The 25,771-nt window shown below is 43.7% G+C and overlaps 1 protein-coding gene across 1 annotated transcript in view; it reads left to right on the top strand.

Annotated features, from left to right (window-relative positions):
* Window positions 1-25,771, top strand: part of aadat (aminoadipate aminotransferase) — an 84,316-nt gene that overhangs the window by 14,948 nt on the left and 43,597 nt on the right. Inside the window, exons 4-8 of the mRNA XM_069941344.1 lie at window positions 5,961-6,129; window positions 7,444-7,576; window positions 9,866-9,940; window positions 20,184-20,393; window positions 25,079-25,144. Coding sequence (XP_069797445.1) covers window positions 5,961-6,129; window positions 7,444-7,576; window positions 9,866-9,940; window positions 20,184-20,393; window positions 25,079-25,144 — 653 coding nt within the window. The remainder of the gene's footprint in view (window positions 1-5,960; window positions 6,130-7,443; window positions 7,577-9,865; window positions 9,941-20,183; window positions 20,394-25,078; window positions 25,145-25,771) is intronic.

Below are 25,771 nucleotides of genomic sequence, written 5' to 3' on the forward strand. Positions count from 1 at the left end.
ATCGAGCCACCTTACGAAGAAGCATTGTAGTGGTCCCATATCTCTTAACACATAAGTGTAAGATGTGACCAGAAGTTCGACAAAAGTTTTTAAACTAGTTTGATTTGGAGTATTGTCTGCAATTTTGGTCACCTCTCTTCTCTCTTTGGCTTGGCTTCGCAGACGAAGATATATGGAGGGGTAAATGTCCACGTCAGCTGCTGTGGCTGACAAGTCCGATGTGGGACAGACAGGAGAAATATCAATACGATTGAAACAGTGCAGCAAAGATTTACTGGGATGTTGTTAGGACTTAAGGAATGAGTTACAAGGAAGGATTTTATTCCCTGGAGTGTAGAAGAATGAGGGGAGATTTGATAGAGGTATACAAACTATGATGGGTAGAGAAAGAATAAGGTAGAGATACAAGCAGGCATTTTCCATTGAGGTTAGGAGGGATACAAACCAGAAGACATGGGTTAAGGGTGAAAGGGATAAAGTTGAAAGGGAACATTAGGGGGAACTTCTTCATGTGGAGAGTGGTGGGTTTATGGGATGAGCTGCGAGCTGAAGTGGTGAATGCAGGCTCAGTTTCAACAGATAAGAAAAATTTGGGCAGGTACATGGATGGGTGGGGTATGGAGGGATACGGACTGGGTGCAGGTCAGACTAGAAGGGCTTGTTTTCTGTGCTGTAATGTTCCATGGTTCTACAGAAATTGTCACAAATTTATTTCACTTCCGAAAGAGTGGATTTAGAAACGCACAGCTTTGAACAGAGAGAGTTGGTGGGGGGGGGGGGGGGGGTGGGTACAGGTACATAAGTCAATGAAGGTAGCAAGGCAGGTCGACAGGGAAGTGAGGAAGGTAATTATCACACTTGGCAGGACGTCATGGTACAACTGAATAAGATGTTGGTGAGACGACACTAATAGTAGTTCTGCGCTGTTATTGTCACCCAGCTGTTGGAAAGATGTTCAATTGGAAAGATTGCAAAAAAGATTCACAAGAATGTTGCTGGGACCTGGGGAGGTGGAGGAGGGTGGGGTGGGGACCGTAGGCTTGAATTATAAATAGAGGGTGCATAAATTTTAATTTTTAAAATTTAGATATTCAGCACAGTAACAGGGCCTTTAGGCCCACGAGCCTGTGCCTTCCAATTACACCCAATTGACCTACAACCCCGGTACAATTTTTGAACAGTGGGAAGAAATCTGGAGGAAACCTACGTGGGTGCGGGGAGAAGGTACATACTCCTTACGGACAATGCTGGATTTGAACCCCGGTCGCTAGCGCTGTAACAGCGTTGCTCTAACTGCTACACTAACCATACCTCCCTAGGCTGGGGCTTTTCTACATGAAGTGTAGGAGACTAAGCGGGGACCTAAGAGACATTTATAAAATGATGAGGAGTATAGAGTATCGTTTCCTCCCCCCACCCCGAGATTAGACAACTCTAAAACTAGAGGGGAGATGTTCAAGATGAGAGAGGAAAGATAAGGAACCTGAGGGGAACCTTCTACACACAGAGGACAGTGGGTAAATGGAACAAACTGCTGGATGAAATGATAGAAGTGGGTACCATTATAGTATTTAAAAGTCATTCAGACAGTTACGTGGATAGGAAAAGTTCAGAAGGGATATATGCAGATTGCAAGTAAGTGGGTCAACCTTGGATGACATGGACAAAAACATAAAACCATAAGACATAGGAGCAGAAATAGACAATTCAGCCCATCGAGTCTGCCCCACCATTTAATCATGAGCTGATCCATATTCCCACTCAGACCCACAGCCCGGACTTCTCCCCGTAACCTGGGTAATCAGGAACTTCTCATTTTCTGTCTTAAATGCACCCAATGATCCGGCCTCCACAACTGCCTGTGGCAACAAATTCCACAGATTTTCCACCCTCTGGCTGAAGAAATTCCTACACATCCCTGTCCTAAGCAGAGGCCCTTCCATCCTGAAGTTGTGCCCTCTGGTCCTAGACTCTCCCATCATGGGAATCAAAAATTCTACATCTAAAAGTTAAGTCAAAGGGCCTTTTTCCGTGCTCTAGAACTTTGTAACTATAACTTCGCCAGAGAGAAAAAAAATTTAAAGTCACTCTTTAGGTACAAGAACTAATTAGGTTTTGTCTAGTCCACACGTTATTTAATTAACTGAACTACTAGTTCTCAGTCGACAAGATAGGATTTGAATTCCACTTTCTGGATCACTAGATTATTGGACTGAAGATCAATTATTAATCACTATTCTCTATGACTGCTTCTAATTTATGAACCAGACTTCACTTTGGTCATGGTTTTAGAATGAAGATGCTTAACTTTGGTTTTTAAGTTTAAATTTTAATTTTTTTAACGATTTTAATGACACAGCACAGTAGAAAGGCATTTCCAATCCATAAAACTCGTGCTGCCCAATTACACCCAATGAACCTCCCAACTCCATATATTTTTTTTTGGAAGGGTGGGAGGAAACTGGAGCAGCCAGAAGAAACCTGCGCAGGTCATGGGGAGAACATACAAATTCCTTACAGGTCGCACCGGCTTTGAACCCGGGCCGCTGGCGCTGTAATAAGCTCTCCATTAACCATGCCGAAGGATGAAGGGAGACTTAATACAAGATTATGAGAGGCATAGATAGGGTGGACAGCCAGCACCATTTTTTCAGGGCATTTGTATAAGTAGAATTAAGTTTAAGGGAGAAATCAGGTAAGTTTGTTTTGCACAGAGTGGTGTGTGCACTGAATGGACAGGTGGGAACGGTGGTAGAGGCCGGTACAATAAGGACATTCAAAAGACTCTTAGATAGGCACATGGATGTAAGGAAAATAGAGGATTATGGGTGTGAGGTAGGGAAGGCTGGGATTGCAGTGGAGTAGATTTATATCATAGATCAAGACAGCATCTTGGCTGAAAGGCTTATTCAGTGCTGTAATGTACTTGTCAGAATGAAGTTGTTAAAGAAAGCTAGTGTATGCGTTATGTTAATCTCAATAATTTTCAAGGGCTGATGTAAATATTAACAGACAAAAAAGGTGCAAAAGTGTGAGTTTGACAAATTGGGTTAATTGCCACTAAGAGTAGTAAGTTGCTGGGTAACCAATCATCTGCTTAACATCTTGTCGAGCAGGGGTGAGAGTGAGACATGCTTCGAACAAACCAACTTGGCTTGGCACAGCGTGGAAACAAATCCGAAGCAAAATTTTACAGCTGCTGCAAATTCAGCTGAGTGTTTTCAGTGCCTGCCAAGTGGTTTCCTCAACATTGGCAAAAACTAAACAGAGGTTTGATGACTTGCATTGCATAACAGCTCCTTGAGTGACCTCGAGCGTACAAGTACCTGCTATTACAGTTCTCAAACATAAAAACAGAAACTGCTGGAAACACTCAGCAGGTCAGGCAGCATCTGTGGAAAGACAACAGTTCAGGTCCATTACCCCTAAACAGAAGTGGAAATAGGTTGACCAAAAGAAATGTCAGATTGGATGAAAATAATATAGCCATTAAAACCCAGATAAGCAGTTTAAGTTGTTTATTGTTGTGTGTACTAAGATACAGTGAAAATCTACATTTTACATGCTAGTCAGGAAACTCAAAATAGATGGTGCAATATTATTACCATATTTTCACTCATACAATATGCACATGCATATAACGCGCAGGAAATCATAAATTGTGTAGAAATATTTTTGTATAACGTGCACACGCATATACTGCATGGGTGTAGTTTTCTAAATTCCGACCGAAAAAAGTTATTTGCATTTAATTGGGACATGAGACAAAACATATACCCTATACCTTTCCCTACTCTTCCTCCATCTCCTCTTCTGAATTCACCATTTCTTTCCAACCCTGAAACCCTCTCATCTCCCTCCCTTCTCTCCAGTGACCCACCAACCTTTACCTCCCCATTCTGACCTCCCCTCTCCTCTGACTTTCCCGATGCCCCACCCACACCCTCAGACCTCCCTTACCTTCCACCTCCCACTGCCTGGGTTCCCCTACCTTCCATCTCCACCCTCTGACTTCCCTAACCCTCCACCACACTTTCTCCCACTCTGACCCCTGCTTAGTCTTTACTATCCCATCTGACCCTGTCAGAGATGGAGCTCTCAAGTTTATTTTCATCTGATTGTATGAAGAACCCAATGAAACAGCGTTCTCCAGTCTTTAGTGCAAAACGCGTGGGCACACAACCAGACATAATATACATACAAACAAACAATTCATATGCAAGACAAGTATTCATTCATACAAATAAATAAATAAATATTGCTTCATGAATATGAGAGTCTTGGATGATTGAGGTGAGCAGTTCCTTTAGTCGTTCAGAAATCTCATTGCCGGTGGGTGTGGGGTTGAAAAGGTGATCAACCATGAGGGAAATATAGGGTGGATTTAATGGGCTAAATGGCCTTATTCTGCTCCTACTTCTTAAGGTCTCAGTGGGATAAATGTATCCAAAACTCCACATTTCCCGAAGAACATTTAGTCTAATTAACACTTCCAAGTTCTTTCCTAATCCTATTGTAATTAGCCTTCCCCATTTAAATACTTCCCCATATCATCTGCTCCTGTCCTTGTACAGGGCGACGCTCAAGGAGTAGTGGTCACCATCTCCGAAATGCTTGCCCACCGATGGGTCTGTCACCTGACCAGAATCCAATATGGCTTCTCCTCTAGTCAGCCTGTCCACATTCTGCCAGGGATCTTTCTTGGACACACCTGACAAATCCTGACCCATCTAACCTTTCACATTAAAGAGTTGCAAATCAATATTTGGGAAGTTGAATCATCTATAACAACAGTGTGGCTATACTATTCCTCTAATCCGCAATGATTGCACCCATACTCTATCTGACTTCTATCACACTGACCCAGTTGACAACTCCTCCATGATGTTTCTCGTATGTTGCGCTATGTACAGGCAGTCCCCGCGTTACGAATGTCCAACTCACGGGCAACGTGCACTTATGAACATATTGTTCCCCTAATCGCACATGCACATAATGTTACCTCACGAATGCCCCTTCCGTTATGCAAAACATCTATAGAATGAGATTAAGTGTTAACTTTTAATCACGATTGGTTTTTGTTTTCTTTTTTTCATCGAAAGATAAAATATATACTATCATACTAAGATAAACATTTAACTAACTGTCTCTAAATAAGAACCTGTTCCAACTTAAGTACTTAATTTGATTTAAAGACATTTGTAACCTTGGGACTGCCAGTATGAGAGGTCCATTAGTTTGCTTGTGAAACAAACTCTATCACTGCATGTGGTATGTGTAATTTGAATTGAACCTGAAATATCTTCACACTCTCCTCATGTTTTACTATTTTAGTTCAGACTTTGATATTCTGTCCCTTGTACCCAAGCTCAATTAATCAAGTTGGTCAAACATGATTAGCTTTTAATGATCCAATCCTAAATGTCATTTATTAAACAAGGAATTTCAAAATACCATTTAATTTTTGTCAAAGGTTAATGTGCATTGGTTAATCTACCACCAACAAGCTGCAGTTTTAATGTGATGATCACTTTTTTTTTCCTTTTCCTACATCTTTCCTCCTTTCTATTTTCTCCCTTTCTTTCTTCCCCCCTATTTCTCTTTCCCGTCCACCCCTAATACCCATTTTCAATAATGGTTTTCTTACCTCCAGCCAGCACGTTTCTTTTGTACCATTTTCTCCCTCGTTCTCTCCTCTTCCACATTCTCTCCCTCTTTAATCTCTCCCTCTATCATTTTCCTCTCCCCTTTCATTCTTCTCCTTTCCTGTCCACTCTCTCCCCCTCCTGCCCCTCTTTCTCAACCCTCTCCCTTCCTTCCTTTTTCCCATTACCCTCTCCACCTCTTTCCCCCATGGCTTTTTCCAGTCCTACTGCACTCCCTATTATGCCGACATAGTGATGGGTGCAAGTTGCAAGAAATGTCCCAGAGCCCTGGAATATTTTTCTGCTACTTTCCAGCTGAACTTCTCGAGCGGAGTCCACCGACCATGATCTCCCTCGCTGGTGGACTGCCCAACCCGGACATGTTCCCCTTTGAGAGTGCCAGCTTCACCATAAAGGATGGAAGGAGCATCACGTTTGGACTGGAGACAATGAAAAGAGCTTTGCAGTACTCCTCGTCATCAGGGTAATGAGAGACTGTGCATGAGACCTCTAAGCAGCGTCTGCCCTGTCTCAGAAATGTCCAGGCATGTTGAGTTTACGGCGCATGTACAAGAAGATGGTTTAGGTAAAAGGATCTTGGAAGTGTATTGGGATACCTGCTGCTTCACCAAGGTTCCCAGATCGGAGGGAATTGGCTGCCTTTGCTTGCTTACCCTGGATGTACCTGGGGTTTCAACTCTATAAAACTATGGTTACACTGTGCTGGGAGTATTGCGTTCATTTCTGGTTCCTTCATTACAGAAAGGATGTAGATACTTTGGAGAGGGTGCAGAGGAGATTTACCAGGAAGTTGACTGGATTGGAGAACATTTTAAAGAAGCAAGGTTGACAGAGCTAGAGCTTTTCTCTTTGGAACGACAAAGGTTGAGCGGGTCTGCAGAGGTATACAAGATTATGAAGGGCTTGAATAAGATTGACATCCAAAACCTTTTTTCTCGGGTGAATAACCAGAGGACAACTGTTTAAGGTGAGCGGAGAAAGGTTTAGGGGACACGTCAGAGAATGGTGGGTACCTAGAATGCTGGTACAATGGGGGCATTCAAAAGACTCTTAGACAAAGCACGTGGATGTAAGAAAAATAGAAGCCATGAGGTGGGAAAAGATTAGATAGCTGTGGAGTAGCTTTCCATAATTCAGCACAAAATCATGGGCTGTAGGACCCGTACCCTGCTATGATCCAGGCAGCATCATAGTAAAATCTCTTCTCCATCCTCCTGAAAGCTTCGACAACCTTCCCATGGTGAGGTGACCAGAACTGAGCGCATTGTGTGTGGTGTATGCAGAGTTTTCCAGAGCTTGCTTCTTACCATTGATCAAATGTTCCACCTCCTTAATTCTTTTATCCAACCATCCATTCCTTGTCTTGGTGGGCCTAATTTGTCCAGTACCTTGTGGAAATTTCTGTTGGGCATTTCGTAGAGAATAACTGTGGCCATTTAACGTTGTAGTTCTCCCAAGGTCTTGCCTAACACCATTGCGAAAGGAAAAAGAGTTGTGGTCCCAATCTCCAAAATGCTCTTTTCTATCAACTCCCGCCTTCCAAGTGATCCAGAGTACATGCAGCTCCATAACACAGTTCCTAATTGCTATAGAAATGGCTACAATTCCAGCAATCAAAAGATATTTGACAGATATATGGATGGTAAGGGTTTTGAACGATAGGAACCAAATACAATTGGAACTCGCCCTCAGAGCTGACTTGGTTAGCATGGTTGTTGGGCTGAAGGGCTTGTCCACTTGAGAGAACTGTGACAAAGATAGTTCTTGTGTTTTGCAGAATTCCAGAGTTGGTTTCCTGGATGAAAGATCTACAAACAAGCATTCACAATCCACCAACCCTCAAGTGCAGCCCTGAGCAAGGACAAATGGACTTGTGTGTCACCAACGGCAGTCAGGAAGGGCTCAGTAAGGTGAGAAATGCCATGTTCAAAGAGTGGGAAGTAACCTTGAGCACATTGCTATTTCTCCACCAAACCCTGCATCCCGTTGTAACTAACATTCAACCCTATCCACAACATCTCCAAACCTTCAACACTGGGGCTACTGTGGCCTTCCCTGGTAAGTCATCCCTCCAAAAGTATCCAAAGTGGATACATGTGATGGAGGGGAACAGCCACGGGAATGCCCTGCACTGACCACCTATTCCACCACCACGCAGGTAGAGGATACCACTGCTCTGACAGCCATTCCATTTGTGTAATAAGAACACAGAGAGACCAGGATCAACCTCATTTACCATAGCAATCCCAAACTGAAGCCTTAACCCTCTCACCCAACCTTTCCTCTCTGCACAGCTGCATCCCAAAAACCTTGTTCTTTCCAGTCCTGTCACATACAACACCCCCCCCCCCAGTCCCCTCACTCCCAACAGCCGGGGCCCCTCACTCAACCTCTGCATACTGAAACCTTTCAAGCCACCACCTCAACTCACCACTCCAGCTCCTGTCAAGGAAACACCCGCTCAACTTCCTACTCTGATGCAGAAGCCTTTCAAGCCAAAACCTCATCTCCCAACCCAATCCAACAAACACCACTCATTTTATTTGCTGCTACCAATTTTCTGATTAACCGACCAATTATTCAATTACAATTTACAGATGTGCCACTTCTGGGCTCCTGGTCAGTGAAACAAACCAACAAATCCCGAAACCTACCCCTTGCTCAAGGTCTTGTATCCAGGGCTATGGCCTAAAGGGGGTTAAGGCAAACTTTTTTGCTGTGGATAAAATTAGAGGTTATTCCATACGATGGATACTACTAAGGATTAGGACCGGGCAGAACGGTCTTTTCTTTAAGGATCACTGGGCAACGATTTTTTTCAAAAGGTTTGCTTCCTGAAGAAATATTGGAGAATGTGATAGACAACTTCAAGCTGAACACAAAGATAATGTCAGATTTGCTGTATCACGTAAGAAGATGGAGAAACGTTTACTTTTATTGAATTTAGTATGTTTAATCGCATAATGATGTTGCCACGTTAAGTAAGTTCAACTGGGCCTAAAAATATTTTGTCATTGATTTTCATTTGTACTCAGCATCTGTTGCCTTTCGTGACCGTATCCAACAATAGTCGGCCAGCATTGATAGATTCCAGTTGCCCTGATACCAATTTTACACGGGTCACAATATCTAGTGAAACCTTCCACCATGTTCGTCACTGACTGCACCAAGACCAGCAGGGAAGAAGTCGTCCAAGTGCGAATGCAGAAAATGAATTCTCAGTGACATGATGCTTGAAGTAGACTTAAAATATGATAAGAAATCACAAAAATAGGTTATTTTCTTAAAGAAGGTATGGTGAAAATTGTAAGGTGATTTTCGTGATCAGCGGACCAAGATCCATACACACTTGAAAGTGTTCAGGAAGCAAAAATGTCATTGTCCAGTACTGTTCATAAATCAGAAACATCTTTACCCCGGGAATGGTTTGAATGCGGAGCAAACGCTGAGAAGTTGGAGGAACTCAATATGTCAGCATCTATTGGTAGAAATTGTCAGCCAATAATATTAGCCCTTGGGTCCTTTCATGGGGAGTAAAATAGCAAGGTTGATTTCCAGTCGATCTCGGAGAAGAAGCTGGGAAGGGGCTAAGAGGTGATGGGTATTGGACAGAAGGTTAGCAAAGAGGGCAGAAATTGGAGAATAAGAACAGGAAGAGGCAGAAATGGGAACAAGTTCAAGTTTATTATCATCTGACTGTACATATACAACCTGACCAAACAGCCTTTCCCCGGACCACAGTTGGCCAACATTGGTGGATTCCAATCACCCTGACACCACTTTTCCATGGTCGCCATGTCCTGGTGAAACCTTTCGCTATGTTCGTCACCAAGATCAGCAGGGAAGAAGCCAAAGAGCGAACGCGGAAAATGAATTTTCAATGACATGATGCCCTTTGTGATTTTGTAAGCTCGAGGTAGACTTAAAATATGACAGGAAATCACGAACGTAGGTTATATCTTATAAAACAGAATGTGATAGGAAATTTTTAAGGTGATTTTCATGACCAACAGCCCAAAATCCGTAAAATACTCCCAAACGTGTTCGGGAAACAAAACCTTTGTTGTCCAGTGATACTGTTTTGTAACAATGAGAGTCTCAGATGGTTACTGTGAGCAGTTCCTTTGGTTGTTCAGCCGTTGACTCAGGAAGATGAGAGCTCCCCAATAAACAGTAACTTTGCTTCATTATTTTTCTAGGTGTTTGAAATGCTCATCAGTCCTGGTGATTCCATTCTTCTGGATTGCCCCACATATTCTGGGACACTTGCTTTGGTAAGAAGTGTTTCCGGACTTCTTGGTGGGAGACCATTGATAATCTTTGACTTGGCTGACAAGGAAGATTGTTTACCCTCTGTCTAACTGCCTGACTGCCATTGCTTTGGCATAAGGCAGTCGCTACAACAGGAACACACTAGTTCCGAATCAAAGGAAGGGGATTCTCATCTCACTCCTGAGGTTCCAGTTCTCATCAGCAAGAGCTGTGGGAGCACTCCCTGGTCAATAGGGCTGCAGCTTAGATAAGATCTGTTACTGAAGGTGCTATGATTGGGCTCTGGGTGAAGAGTGGAAACTGCCCTTTCAGCCTATCTGTGCTGATCCAGATATCTCCCAAAGTTAATCCCATTTGCCTGTATCTGGATTACATAACTTTCACTGTGACTGCTTGGGATTCCTCTGTGTGCTCCACTTTTCTCCTCCAAATATGAGCAGGAATCAGACACTCATTCCTTCAAGCCTACCCCGATTTTCAGCCACAATGTAATGTTCAGCCCACAATGTTGTGCTGACCAATGTAAACTTTCTGCACAACCATCTAATGTTTCCCGACCTCACACCTATGACCCTCTAGCTACACAGGGAAGTCTGCAGGCACTGTGATTGAACACCTATATGTGCTGGAGAAGCTTAGCATCTGGGCCAGTGGTTCTCGACCTTTCTCTTTCCCCTCGCATCCCACTGTAAGTGATCCCTCTGCCATCGGAGCTCTGTGATTAATGAGGGATTGCTTATGTGAGTGGAAGGGAAGGTTGAGAATCACTGCCCTCGACCCAATTGTTACGGAAATACTTGGCTTGAGAAAAATTGTCATTGGCCCATTTCCTTTGGAGTTGTGAAACCGTGCACATAACGAGTCAATGAGGGACGATGAAAACAGTGGTTTTCAAACTTTTTCTTTTCACCTACATCCCACCTTAAGCAATCCCTTACTAATCACGGAGCGCCGACAGCAGAGGGATTACTTAAGGTGGGATGCGAGTAGAAAGAAAAAGTTTGAAAACCATTGGGGTAGCAGTTAGGGCATCTATTACAGAGCCAGCGACCGAAGTTCGAAGAAAGGAGGGAGGAAGTGCCGGGGGGGGGGACGGTGGGGGGGAGTACAGACTGATAAATAAGAGGTCATAGGTGGGAGGATAGAAGAGAAAAAAAGCTGAGAAGTGATAGTGGGAGGCGGTAGCTCTCTAAATGGAGAAGATGAGGAGGAGCTGAAGGAAAGGAGACAGAGGGATGGGGGAAGAGAGAGACTGGGGTTAACTACAAACTGGAGAAACAACACCTAATATGTCTTTGCGATTAATGTTGGTAAATGTGAGATTCTCCACTTTGGAAGGATAAATGGAAGATCAGATTATTACTTAAATGACAAGTGATGGCAGCTGTCGTGCAGACAGACTTGAAAGTTGCTTGTGCATGAATAGAAAAGGTTGCCTTCTCATCAGGAAGGCAAGTGGAATGTTGGCCTTCATTGCTGGAGGGATTGAATTTAGGAGCAGGGAGGTCATGCTGCAACTGTACAAGGTACTGGTGAGGCCCCATCTGGAATAATGCATGCAGTTCTGGTCTCCTGACTTGAGGAAGGATGCACTGGCTTTGGAGGTGGTCCAGAGGAGGTTAATTCCAGAGATGAGGTGGTTAACGTATGAAAGGAGATTTAGTCATCTGCGGCTTTACTGATAGAGGTAGATACGTTGTTTCCATTGATGGGGGAGACTGGAACTAGGGGACATAGCCTCGAGATTCAGGGTAGTAGATTTAGGATGGAGATGAGGCGGAACTGCTTTTCCCAGAGAGTGGTGAATCTGGAATTCTCTGACCATTGAGACAGTTAAGGCAGCCTCAGTAAATACATTTAAGGCAAGGTTGGATAGATTTTTTTATACAGTAGGGAAATTGAGGGATATGGGGGGAGTTGAGCCTATCATCAGATCAATGGAGTTGGCTAAATGGGCAGGATGGCCTCCTGTTTCTCATGTTCTTAGAATGCTGTTGAGTTTCTCCAGCACTTTTGTTTATTAAAATGTGAAAATAATATGGCTTGACAGGCAAGGTAAGGGGAGGTGGTTTCCGCAGAGTGAGGAGTCCAGGATTGGTGGCGCAGTTTGAAACTAAGGAACAGGCTGTCTACGACTGAGATGAGGAGAAATTTCTTTACTCAAGAGGATGGGGTGAGTCTTTGGAAGTCTGTTCCGGGCCCTTTTTAAATTACTTTTAAAATCTTTGATTTGGTATTAATGTAGAGTTGTTGGCTAATAAGGTCATTTATTATTGCAACAGGGAATTTTATTTTCTCTTTCTTTGCCAAACAGCTTCAGTTTTGGTAGTGGGATTAGATTTCTTTTTGTAATAAAATATTACTTAATATGTGTGATTAAGAATGCGAGGTACTGTGGATGAAGCAGTATGATCTGAGTGCAGTGTATTCAACACTTTTTCACTTTTCATGTTTATTTTTATATACTCTTTTGTTTTATGTGGAAATTCAATAAAAATATTGAAAATGAAAGGAAGTCAGTTCCCCCAAAGGGCTGTTGAAAGGAATCAATGTGTTCATCTAAAATAGATTTCCAAGGGGGAGGAGGTTATGGGGAGAATGCTGGAAATGACACTGAAGTTCTCGATCAGCCATGTCCTTAATGAATGGTGAAGCAGGCTTAAGAAATTATGCGGCTGCCTTTTGCTCCTATGTTTCTATGTTGGATGCTTCTTCCCCCTCCACAGATGCCGCCTGAACTTCTGAGTACAGTAGAACCCCTGGTATCCAGCACCTATTGGGGGGGGGGGGGGGGGGGGGAATTGGTAGATGCCGGATAAGCATGTTTTCCGGTTGCTTGAAACTCTGCTCTTACAATGCCTAACTAATATACCTGCATTAAGAATAAGCAGTTTAAAAGACAAAAGGAAGTGAAAAAAGGAATTTGGAAAAAAAAAAAATCAGTATTGCAGTCCTTAATTATGTGAAGTTTACTTTAATCAGATAATTCCCACAACTACAAAATTTAAATTTAAATTCGAACCAGTCTCTGGCGCTGTAACAACATTGCACTAGCCACCATGCTAACTGTGCCACCATTATAATTAACCACCTTGCCCCCAATTTACAGATAAAGCCTCACTAATATATTTAATAATATACTAATAAAGACAACGAGATAGACAACAGACTCGCCAAGGCAAATAGCGCCTTTGGAAGACTACACAAAAGAGTCTGGAAAAACCTCACAAAGATTAGCGTATACAGAGCCGTTGTCATACCCACACTCCTGTTCGGCTCCGAATCATGGGTCCTCTACCGGCATCACCTATGGCTCCTAGAATGCTTCCACCAGCGTTGTCTCCGCCCCATCCTCAACATTCATTGGAGCGACTTCATCCCTAACATCGAAATACTCGAAATGGCAGAGGCCGACAGCATCGAGTCCACGCTGCTGAAGATCCAGCTGCGTTGGGTGGGTCATGTCTCCAGAATGGAGGACCATCGCCTTCCCAAGATCGTGTTATATGGCAAGCTCTCCACTGGCCACCGTGACAGAGGTGCACCAAAGAAGAGGTACAAGGACTGCCTAAAGAAATCTCTTGGTGCCTGCCACATTGACCACCGCCAGTGGGCTGATATCGCCTCAAACCGTGCATCTTGGCGCCTCACAGTTCGGTGGGCAGCAACCTCCTTTGAAGAAGACCGCAGAGCCCACGTCACTGACAAAAGACAAAGGAGGAAAAACCCAACACCCAACCCCAACCAACCAATTTTCCCATGCAACCGCTGCAACCGTGTCTGCCTGTCCCGCATCGGACTTGTCAGCCACAAACGAGCCTGCAGCTGACGTGGACATTTACCCCCTCAATAAATCTTCGTCCGCGAAGCCAAGCCAAAGAATAAAGATAAAGACTCTGACTAAGCAGGGATAAGGAGACACTTTAAAAGAATCACTCCAACTGCAAGAGGCATCAAACAGATCTTCATTGTGGGCGACACCATTTTATTCAAACACAACACTATTCAAACAACTGCTACCATCAAAGCACGACCAAGGCACTCCACTGGCTGAATATTTGCTTCTATCAGTTGATGAAGTAGACAAAGACGATGTGGTCAAACAATAATCAGAGCTTTTATGAACAGAAACTCATGGTACAATAATGAAAGACAATAGGTGCATATACAGTTATATCCAAGGGGAGTGTCCTTAACAGTAGAGATAATGTATAGCCCATGTTAGTACAGCAAGGCTCGCCAGAGGGGAGACAGGCAGCTTGGCAGACATTCACCACAGTCTCCCCCCGGCAGAAGAAGGGTTAAAATCAAAAGGACAGCTGCTAGGAAAGACTGAAGCAAGCGATACATGGATACCATGTTTGGCCTTGAGATACTCTAACAGCCAAAATACGCCAGTATCTAGCAAGCAATCAAAATATAATGAGATGTTTTATGAATATGTCAGCCTATCAGGTTGTTTACAAATTCTGGTGCTTCGTCTCAAAACAGGTAGCTCCTTTGCAACCTTGGGAACTGGTACAGGTCTGTAGTGTGGGAAGGACTGACTTCTGGACCCGCTCCAGAATGTCCAGTGTGAGGCAGTGGAGCCTCAGCATGGCCATCTGAAAGCTTACTAGGGGTCACAGGCTGGGGGAGGAAGGGGGGTTTGAGTCCAACCTCTCAGGCTCACTCTGAGTAGGGTGCGAGGAAGGGGCGAACCAGGCGATGCCAGATCTCTTAGGGTTACAGTGTCAGTATTCCCGTCTGGGAATTTAACATGAGCGTAGTTGGGGTTGGTATGCAGTAGCTGAACTGGTTGAACTAGGGGGTCTGTTTTACACACCCGACCATGGCTCTTCAGCAGCACGGTTCCAGGCTCAGATAAACAGGCTGGCCAGTCCATCACAGTTCCTGATTTCCTAGGAAAGGCAAACATACGTTCATGAGGTGTTTGTTGTTGCAGTATACAATAAAGACCGAATAGAATGTAGTGCCTCAGGCAGCACCTCCTGCCACCAGGTAACAGGGTAACCATGTGTTTTTAAAACAAGATTAACAGTCTTCCAGACTGTTAGCCCTTTCGACCTGACCATTGCCCTGTGGGTTGTAGCTCGTGGTACAGCTGGTGGCAATCCCCTTTTGCAGCAGGGCTCGCCGCAGTTCAGCCCTCATGAATGCTGAGCCTCTTCAGAATGAATGTAATTGGGAAAACCAAAAATGCTGAAAATTCTGTCAAGTGACTTAATGACAGACACTGACGAGACGTCAGGGCAGGATATCACAAAGGGAAACCTGGAATATTCGTCAATTACAGTAAGGAAATATACATTTTTGTTGTTGGAAGCTAACAGCCCTTTAAAATCTGGCTAATCCTCTCAAAAGGTCAGGTTGCCGAGATGAGAGTGGCCTCCAAAGCTTTAAAGTATTGCGGTTTGCATTCTGCGCAAACAGGACAGCTTTTAGTCAGTTTCCTGACTTCTTACAGAGAGTAAGGAAGGTTGTTAGCCCTTATGTAGTTGAAGAATCTCGTGACTCCTGGTGGCACAGTCTGCTACGGATCTCTTTTAGCCCCTCCAGCTGAGCACCAGCAGCAGATCGTGACAATGGGTCAGAGGGATCATTTAACCTGCCCGGTCTGTACTGGATCTCATAATTATAAGTTGAGAGTTCTATTTGCCAGCGTGCCATCTTATCGTTCTTGATTTTACTTTTATGTTTAGTACTGAGGATGTTGGCTACAGATTTCTGATCAGTGACAAGAGTAAATTTTCTGCTGGCTAGAAAATGTCTACAGTAGTGAACAGCTTCAATAATAGCCTGGGCTTTTTCAATGGCAGGATGTTTAAGTTTAGGTCCGTGTAACATGCAGAGAAGAATGCCACAGGTCTGCCCTTTTGATTAAGGGTTCCTGCCAAGGCACAATCTGAGGCATCAGTTTCCTCTTGGAATGGGACATCCTCGTCAATGGACGAGAGTGCAGCTTTGGCAATATCAGCTTTAATTCTCTCGAAAGCCTTCAAGGCCATTGGAGAGAGAGGAAAAGATTTAGTGTCAAACAGAGGGCATGACTTCATGGCATAGTCCTGAACCCATTTGCAGTAGTAGGAAATGAATCCCATACACCTTTTAAGGACTTTTGCTGAGTATGGGAGCCATTCTTTCCGGGCCGGGGCGGATTTCGCCCTTGTGGACAATGTAGCCCAGGGTTGGTAGCTCTGTCACGTTGAACATACATTTGCCCTCGTTAAATGCAAGGTTGAGTTCTATAGAAAATAGGTGTAGGAGGAGGCCATTTGGCCCTTCAAGTCTACACCACCTTTCATTTTGATCATGGCTGATCATCCACTCAGTATCCTGTTCCAGCTCTTTCTCCATACCCCCTGATCCCCCTAGTCACAAGTACTAAATCTATCTCTCTCTTAAATATAGCTATGGAACCGGCCTCAATCACTTCCTGTGGCAGAGAATTCCATAAATTCATCACCCTCTGAGTGAAATAATTCTTCCTCATCTCAGTCCTAAAGGACTTCCCTTTTATCTTTAAACTGTGACCCCTGGTTCTAGACTTGCTCAACATTGGGAACAACCTTCCTGAATCTAGCCTGTCAAATCCCTTAAGAATTTGAACGTTTCTATTAAATCTCCTCTTAATCTTCTAAACTCCAGCGAGTACAAGCCCAGTCGTTCTAGCCTTTCTTCATATGCAAGTCCCCACCATCCCTGGTATCAATCTGGTCAATCTTTTCTGCACTCTCTCCACGGCAATGATGTCCTTCCTCAGATAAGGAGACCAAAACTGAACACAATACTCCAGGTGAGGTCTCACCAAGGCCCTATACAACTGCATCAATTCCTCTCTGCTCCTGTACTCTAATCCTCTTGATATGAACGCCAACATACCATTCGCCTTTTTTACTGCTTGCTACACCTGCCTGTCCACTTTTAATGACTGATGCACAGTGACACCCAGGTCTCTTTGCATCTCCCCTTTTCCTAATTGGATACCATTATGATAGTACTCAGCCCTCCTATTCTTTCCTCCAAAGTGAATAACCACACACTTATCCACATTTTATTGCATCTGCCGTGCATTTTTCCACTCACCCAACCTGTCCAAGTCACCCTGCACACTCTTTAACAGCCTCTATACAGCTTACAATGCCACCCAGCTTCATGTCATCTGCAAACTTGGAAATGATGTTTTCTATTTCCTCATCTAAAACATTAATATATATCGTAAATAACTGGGGTCCTAGCACTGAGCTTTGTGGTACCCCACTAGTAACTGACTGCCATTCTGAAAAGTACCCATTTATTCCTACTCTTTGCTTCCTATCTGTCAACCAATTCTCTATCCACCTCAATACCATATCCCCTATACTGTGTGTCTTAAGTTTGAATAGTAATCTCCTGTGTGGGACCTTATCAAAAGCCTTCTGAAAATCCAGGTAAACCACATCTACTGGTTCTCCCCTATCCACTCTACTAGTTACATCCTCAAAAAATTCAGTAAGATTAGTCAGACACGATTTTCCCTTCATAAAACCATGCTGCTCTGACCAATGAATTCACCACTTTCCAGATGTGCTGCAATCACATCTTTAATAACTGATTCTAACATTTTCCCCAATACCGATGTCAAGCTAACCGGTCTATAATTCCCTGATTTCTCTTTTTAAAAAGTGGAGTTACATTAGCCACCCTCCAGTCCTCAGGAACTACTCCAGAATCTAAAGAGTTTTGAAAAATTATCAACAATGCATCCACTATTTCATGGGCTAGTTCCTTTAGCACTCTGGGATGCAGACCATCTGGCCCTGGGGACTTGTCTGCCTTTAATCCCTTCAATTTATCCAACACAACCTCATAATTTACACTTATTTTCCCCAGTCCTTCTGTCACATTAGCCCCGTGGTCCCCTATTATTTCCTGAAGATTATTCATATTTTCCCTAGTGAAGACCGAACTAAAGTAGTTATTTAATTGGTCAATTAAATAGCTGTTGCTAAAACTTTCTTTAAGTTGTTGTTGTGTTCAGCCTGTGTTTTCCCACAGATAATGACATTATTCAGATAGGGAAACGTACCCTGTAATTCATTCATCCCAACAATCTTATCCATTTCCCTCTGAAACACTGACACACCATTAGTGACCCCAAAAGGTACCCTTTTAAACTGGTATAACCCCCCTCCCCCCATCAGCCTCAAAAGCTGTATAGGGCTGCTCTCTTTTCTTAATGGGGATTTAGTGATAAGCTGCTTTGAGGTCGATAGTGGAGTACACTTTGTATTGTGCTATCTGATTAATCATTTCGTTGATGCGTGGCAGGGGGGTAGGCATCCAGGTTCGTGTAACGGTTGATTGTCTGGCTGTAGTCAGTAGCCAGTCGTCTCTTAATCTGATTTTTCATGACTGCCACTTGGGCCCGCCCGGACTCTTACTAGGTTCAATTACTCCCTCTTTAAGCAGTCTCTGGGTCTCAGCTTTGATAAACTCACGATCCTCTTTGCTGTAAGAACGGCTCTTAGTGGCAATCGGCTGACACTCCGGGGATAAATCACTGAAAAGGGAAGGAGCTTTGATCTTTAATGAGGACAGACCGCAGTAACTAGCACGGGATGGTAAGTGTGGGTAGTGGTGCACCGAAATGTAACACTACACTGTTCATCTGAGATTGAATATTTAACCCCAGTAACACAGGGGTGCAGAGCTCTGGCATAATAAAGAGCCAAACATCAGCCAGGCAATGTCCCTGCAAATTTAAAGTAACTTTACACTTGTCCCGTACAGTTTTTGTAAGTTCACTACAAGCCATCAATATTTTTTGGTTCGCTGGATATCTCCGCAAATTTAAGGCTCTGGCAACTCTCTCGTGGATGTAGCTGTCAGTTCTCCCTGAGTCTATTAGACAATCAAGAGTCTCACCATTCACCTCCCCCTTCATAGTCGACCCTTCCAGTCCGTAACATCCCCCAAGCTTTACAGTTAAATGAGCTATCACAGGAGATCTCACCTCACCATCACTTGAAGTCGATTCAGCCTGCTCGTCTGAAGATTTCCCCCTTTTCACAGTTGCCTTCCATTCCTGCAGCTCCAGGATGCATTTTCTAGGTGCTTTTCTTCTTCTTATCAATGGGAGTACTTTTCGGCTTACACGCTTTAGTGAAGTGGCCAAGTTTCCACAATAGCTGCAAGTAGCAAATTGAGCCAGCTACTTCTGTCTGGGGTGCCAGCTCTTATCACAGAGGTAGTATTTTTCAGGAGTTTGCCCTTTTCTTTCCTTTGGGGTACCAGCACTCCTGGATGTTTCCTTTTTGGTTTCTAGCATTTCACTGGACCGCATGGCACTTCTCAGTGCTTTGGTTAGAGTGACTGCCCAGTCGTAGGTTAAGCGCTCCATCTCCAGCAGCCTCTGTCAGATGTAACTGGAGTCAATCCCATTGACTAAAGCATCCAGCTTCAAGGCATTGCAGTGTTGTTGCACATTGACTGCCCAGACATCACATTCGTTTGCCAGTGAGTCGAGAGCCAGTGTATAGACAGCATGACTTTCCCTGGGTTTCTGGCATCTAGTCAGCAACTGGTGTCGAGCAAGCACCACATTCCGTGGCGCTGCATAGTAGGTAGTCAGACATTCCCAGGCTATAGCCAGAGTGGTAGCTCCTTACATTACGGCAAAAGGGACCTCACACAGCAGAGAGTTCAGGTGACCCCACTGAATCGCCTCATCGACCATGTTGTTTCGAGCCATGTAGTAATCGAAACAAGCAATCCAGTGGTTGAAAATTTCTTTGGCCCTCGGGGCAGACTGGTCGATTATCAGCCGCTCTGGCTTGAGGGCTGCGTCCATTTCTGCTCATAAAATTGAAGCGCCAGTTGATGAAGCAGACAAAGACGATGTGGTCAAACAATAATCATGGCTTTTATTAGCAGAAACTCATGGTACATTAATGAAAGACAATAGGTGCATATACAGTTATATCCAAGGGGAGAGTCCTTAACAGTTGAGATAATGCACAGCAAGAGGGGAGACTGGCAGACATTCACCACAATCTTCAACAAAGATTTGTGTGTTATTTCAGAGAACATTTACTTTTACAATTTTTAAACATTTATTTAAATGTTTATTTCCATTTTATTTATTTATTTTCCTCAATTTTGGCTGCCAGTTGCTTGAGGTTTCCAGTTGCTTGAATTCTGGATAACAGGTTTTACTCGATCTGATTTGACTACAGTAAATAACCCGTTTATGTTTGTGTGCAGCTTCGACCAATGGGATGCAAGTTCCTCACCGTCTCAAGTGATCAATATGGGATCATTCCCCAATCCCTGTCTGACGTGCTTTCGAGATGGAGCCCAGAAGACGCAAAGAATCCTGACTCTGATATCCCAAAAGTCCTGTATACAATTCCGAATGGCGGAAACCCAACCGGAGCCTCAATTACTCCAGAGAGGAAGGTGGAGATATATCAGGTAAGTTAACAGACACGACTTGTATGGATGTTACAGGGGTGCGGTTCAATGCTTTCCTTCCAACAACTCCAATTTTCTAATTAAATTTAGATACACACGACGGTAACAGGCCTTCGAGCCCGTACCACCCAATCACAGCCAATTGACCTACAACCAGGTACCTTTTGAAGAGTGAGAGGAAACTGGAGCACCCGGAGGAAACCCACCTCCTAACCGACAGTGCTGGATTCAAACCTCATTCGCTGGCGCTGTAACGGTGTTGTGCTAACCACTACACTAACTGTGCAAAGAAACTTCCATCATACTTGAATCAGGATGATTCAGAAAGAACACATGTTGAAGGGGGGGGGGATTTTGTTTTCAACCCCTTTCCATTTTGCTTGGATATTGTCAAGTTCAAAACTAATATTGGTAGAGGATAGGAGCACTCAAGGACAAAGTAAGAGTGAGGTTATCCACTTTGGCAAGAAAAATAAAAGAGCTAAATATTATTTAAACTACAGCATGCTGTTGTGCAGAGGGACTTGGGAGGGCTTGTGCATGAATCGCAAAAAATTGGGTTGCAGATGCATCAGGTTATTAAGAAGGCAAATGGAATGTTGGCCTTCATCGCTAGAGGAATTGAATTCAGGAGTAGGGAGGTAATGTTGCAACTGTATAAGGTACTGGTGAGACCTCACCTGGAGTACTGTGTCCAGTTCTGGACAGAGGGTAGAATGGGAGGTTTATTCTGGCTGGAGGACTGCGACCAGTGGCGTTCCACCGGGATTGGTGTCGGGAACCCCTATAGTTTTGATATGTATGATTGACCTAGATGAAAGGGATAGCTGTGGGTACCCATGCATGGGCCCCAACTCTGCCTGCCTTTTCGTTGGCTACATGGAGCAATCACAGGCGAGGCCCCTCAACTCTTCCTCCGCTACATCGATGACTACTTTGGTGCTGCCTCATGTACCCGTGATAAGTTTGTTGACTTCAACCACTTCGCTGTCGCCTTCCACTCCGACCTCAAATTCACTTGGTCCATCTCTAGCAACGCTCTCGCTTTCCTCGATCTCCATCTCGGGAGACAAACTCTCGACAGACATCTTCTACGAACCCACCAACTCCCATAGCTTTTTTAAAAAAAATATTTCATTTCATATAATGCCACTAGCAAACATATCACAATATTTCAAACTTAATCCAAATGCTAACTTGACTACACCTCTTCCCACCCTGCGCCCATAAGGATTTCATTCCCTTCTCTCAACTCATCCGTTTCCATCGCATCTGCACCCAGGATGAGGACTTGCATGCCAGATCATCAAGGATGTCCTCCTTCCAACAACATGGCTTTCCCTCTACCACCATCGACTTGGCGCTCACCCGCATATCCTCCATGACCCGCACGTCTCCTCCCACAACCTACTCTGCAAATATCTAATTTTCCCTGCCCATCCATCTTCTTTCTCCATTCCATATCGTAAACCCAAACCTTCTGCTTCTCTTGCTTCCCTCTGCTGCTCACTTTCGCCGCACAAATTCCATTTACATATATACGTATACTGTATCTCTCTGCAAGCTGAGGTGTTGGTTACAATAATAGGAGAAACTTAAATTGTATAAATAACTTTTAAATAACTTTAAATAATTAATTTTAAAAATGTTATAAAGTAATAGGTGATTTCAACCCGTGAACTCTCTTGATATTTAAGTTCTTCAGTTGCCAAAACATAGAAGTGCCTACATCTGATCTCTGTTATCTGCTTCTGTGCACAATCTGTCCACCTGCCACACCAGTGTCATTGAACCGCTGACAAGCTATCAGCATCACTTGACCCAATGAACATTTTTTTAATTCCAGCTTATTAACTATTTAAGATTTAAGATTCAAGATTCAGGATTCCTATATTCACAATAAATTATTTACATTGTGTCAATCATATCTATACACTCCCACCAATGTTTATATCCATAATGTTTGTTCTCTAAATTCACCCCTGGGGCGCCTTCTCATTTCTATCCCCTCTGTTGTTTGAGGGACTTCCCCTTGATCTCAGACCCTCAATGCCCGGTAATGAGAGGACTCTAGATTGTGGTCCTTCCCCACAGCGCCTTTGCGTTAGCTTCACCGAGCTTCAGTGCGTCTCTCGGCATGTACTCCAGCAGCCTGGAATGAACCAGTTGCCAGCATTCCCTCACCGACATCTCCGTGGGCTGAAAGACCAACATGTTTCGGGCAGACCAAAGTGTGTCTTTCACCGAATTGATGGTCTTCCAGCAGTTCTGGATGTCTGTCTCTGCCTACGTCCCCAGGAACAGCCCATAGACCAGAGAGTCTCCTGTCACGCTGCTGATGGGGATGAACTGTGACAAGGACCCTTTCTACCTTCTCCACACACTCTGCAAATCTGCATTCAGCAAAGAGGTGGGTGACGGTCTCCACTCCAGCCCAGTCATCTCAAGAACAACGTGCGTGGTGGGTGATGTTCCGGTCATTCAGGAGGGATCTGATTGGGAGGGCTCCTCTCACTGTTATCCAGGCCAAGTACTGGCCCTTGTTTGCAAGCCCTGCCATTGAGGCATTCCACTAGATGACCTGGACAGTCCTCATTTCTCAGTTTCTGCAAGATGTTCTGTGCTGACCACTGCCTGATGGCCTGTGATCTAAGGTGTTGGTGTGGAAAAACATTTTCGCGAGAGGTAGATGGTGTGGCAAAGTCCATCTGACTGGGACATTGTGCAGCAATGGGGCCAAGCCTATCCATTGAGTTGTGACATGTCTAGATTCACCGAAAATCTGCCACTCATACCCAGTCTGACCTTTCTCCCCTAAAGCACGTGAATGTTTAAATATGATATCAAGCAACAATGATTTTTAAAAATTTTATCTTATTAACAATTTAAGATTCAGGATTCCTTAATTTGTCATGAAATAGTACAGAACAAGTAATATTGCACAAAATTGCCTTCTGCTTGCAGTAAGCATCGCATTACTGTTGCCCGGTGCCCCTTACAGTAAGAGAGAAAGATTTAAATTTCACAGCTGCCGTAGTTGGATTTGAACTTGGTTGTTTGCATGGCTTGATTACACTGATGGATTATTAGTCATGTAATTAACCACCACACTCAAAGTTCATTCAAAGCTACCTTACTTCTGTACGCTATGATCACAATCTGTTGCAGGAAGAATGTAGATGACTTGGAAAGGGTTCAGAAGAGATTTACCAGGATGTTGCCTGGATTGGACAACGTGTCTTACGAAACAAGATTGATGGAGTTAGAGCTTTTCTCTTTAGAGCAGTGGTTTTCAAACTTTTTCTTTCCATTCACACTCCACTTTAAGTATTCCCGATGCCTTAGGTGCTCTGTGATTAGTAAGGGATTGCTTAAGGTGGTATGTGGGTGGAAAGAAAAAGTTTGAAAACCACCGTTCTAATCGACTCATTATGTGCCAGGTTTCATAACTCCAAAGGAAATGGGCCAATGACAATTTTTCTCAAGCCAAATATTTCAAGGCACAATTGGGTCTAGAGCAGTGATTCTCAACCTTCCCTTCCCACTCACATATCATCTTAAGCAATCCCTTACTAATCGCAGAGGACCAATGGCATGGGGATTATTTAAAGTGGGGTGTGAGTGGAAAGAAAAAGGTTGAGAACCACTGCCTTAAATAATATAGTAATTAATAATTATACTTATTGAAAATAATCTCTTAGCTAACTATTTCTGTTAACCAGTTAGTCGGTTAAACAATCATACTTCTATTAAAGCATGCCAATACAGTTAGATTAGCCATGAGAGACAGGCTGTGCCAAAATTATCTTGAAACAATTTCAAATTTACATTTACACAAGCATCCAGTGCGCAAATATTTTTGTCACAGGAGAAATATTTGCACAGCATTAGATTTTTGCACACACTGACTACTAAAAATTTTAATGGGTGCCTGGCATGCAAGCCAGAGGTAGTGGTGGAGGCTGGTACTATGGGGTCAATTAAAAGACACATGGATATGAGAAAAATGGAGTGTTATGTGTGTGAGGTCAGGTAGAATGAGACTGTGGCAGAGTATATTTACATAGGTTGCCACATCGTGGGCCGAAGGACCTGTACGATGCTGTATTTTCTCTGTAACAAAACGTCTGATCCATGGAAGTGGCCCAGTAACCCACTCATCTACCAAAGAAACACTGTGGGAGTTCCTTCACCAGAATAACTACAGCAGTTTGAGAGGGTAGTTCACCACCATCTTCTCAAGGGTTATTTGGGATCAGCAATAAATGCCAGTATCTCTTTTGTCTTCACATATAGTGGTGATTTAATGTGCGCTGATGTAGTTGGTGGATCTTGCATACCTGTTTAGCTGCAGCAAGAAGGAATTTTGGTGCATCTTTATTGTCAATAAACTCTCATTACTTCTCTCCACTTTCTTTCCCTGACATTCCCTTTCTTGGCGTTTTCGCCTTCCCTTGCATCTGGACTGACACGCATTTCAAAACCAGGGGACTAAATCCTCCTTGCACCGGCAACATTAAATGCGATTGCAGTAGCATGTGCCAACTTGGGTGGGCAAACAAACAACGGGTGCCATCAGATCCTTGGCCTAAAATCCTGGCAGTTGGAAGGAGAAACTGTGACAAAGGTGAGGGAAAAGACCTTTCCCTGAACAAATTCTAAATTGTGCTATTTTCTATTTGCAGATTGCCCGAAAATATGATTTACTGATCATTGAAGATGACCCTTATTTCTTCTTGCAGTTTGAAAAGGTAAAATATCAAAAGGTTGATTCATTTTTAGATTATTTTAGACTCTATGGGCTTTTGAGGCCAATGAACTATTTTTCTCTATAAAGAGTGAAAATGTTGGGAATACTCAGCAGATCAGGCAGAGCCTGAGTGAGAGAGTGAGAGAGTGAGAGAGTGAGAGAGAGAGAGAGAGAGAGAGAGAGCTTCAGGTTGGAGACCCTTCAGCAGAACTGTTTTTATGGCCTGTGCTGGACATGAGAAGTGTGGCATCCAATTTGTGCACAGTGCACTCCCCACAAACACAATATGTTGTCTCTGAGGGGGTTAAAAATATGAGGATTCCATGAACTGCTAAAATATTGAAGAACCATCCTATCTTGGTCACACTCTCTTCTAATTCCCCCCCCCCCCCCCCCCGCCACTTCCATCAGGCAGAAGATAATACCATATAACAATTACAGTAGGGAAAAAGGCCATCTTGGCCCCTCTATTCCGCACCAATTTAAGTGATCTCTTCTAGTCCCACCTACCTGCTCCCTGTCCATAACATCCACACACTTAAACCTTCTCTTAAATGACAAAATTGACCCTGCTGCCACCACCTCTTCCGGAAGGTCATTCCATTCAGCCACCACTCTCTGAGTGAAG

This window comes from Narcine bancroftii, chromosome 1 (genome assembly GCF_036971445.1).
Source record: "Narcine bancroftii isolate sNarBan1 chromosome 1, sNarBan1.hap1, whole genome shotgun sequence".
Lineage (NCBI taxonomy): Eukaryota > Metazoa > Chordata > Chondrichthyes > Torpediniformes > Narcinidae > Narcine > Narcine bancroftii.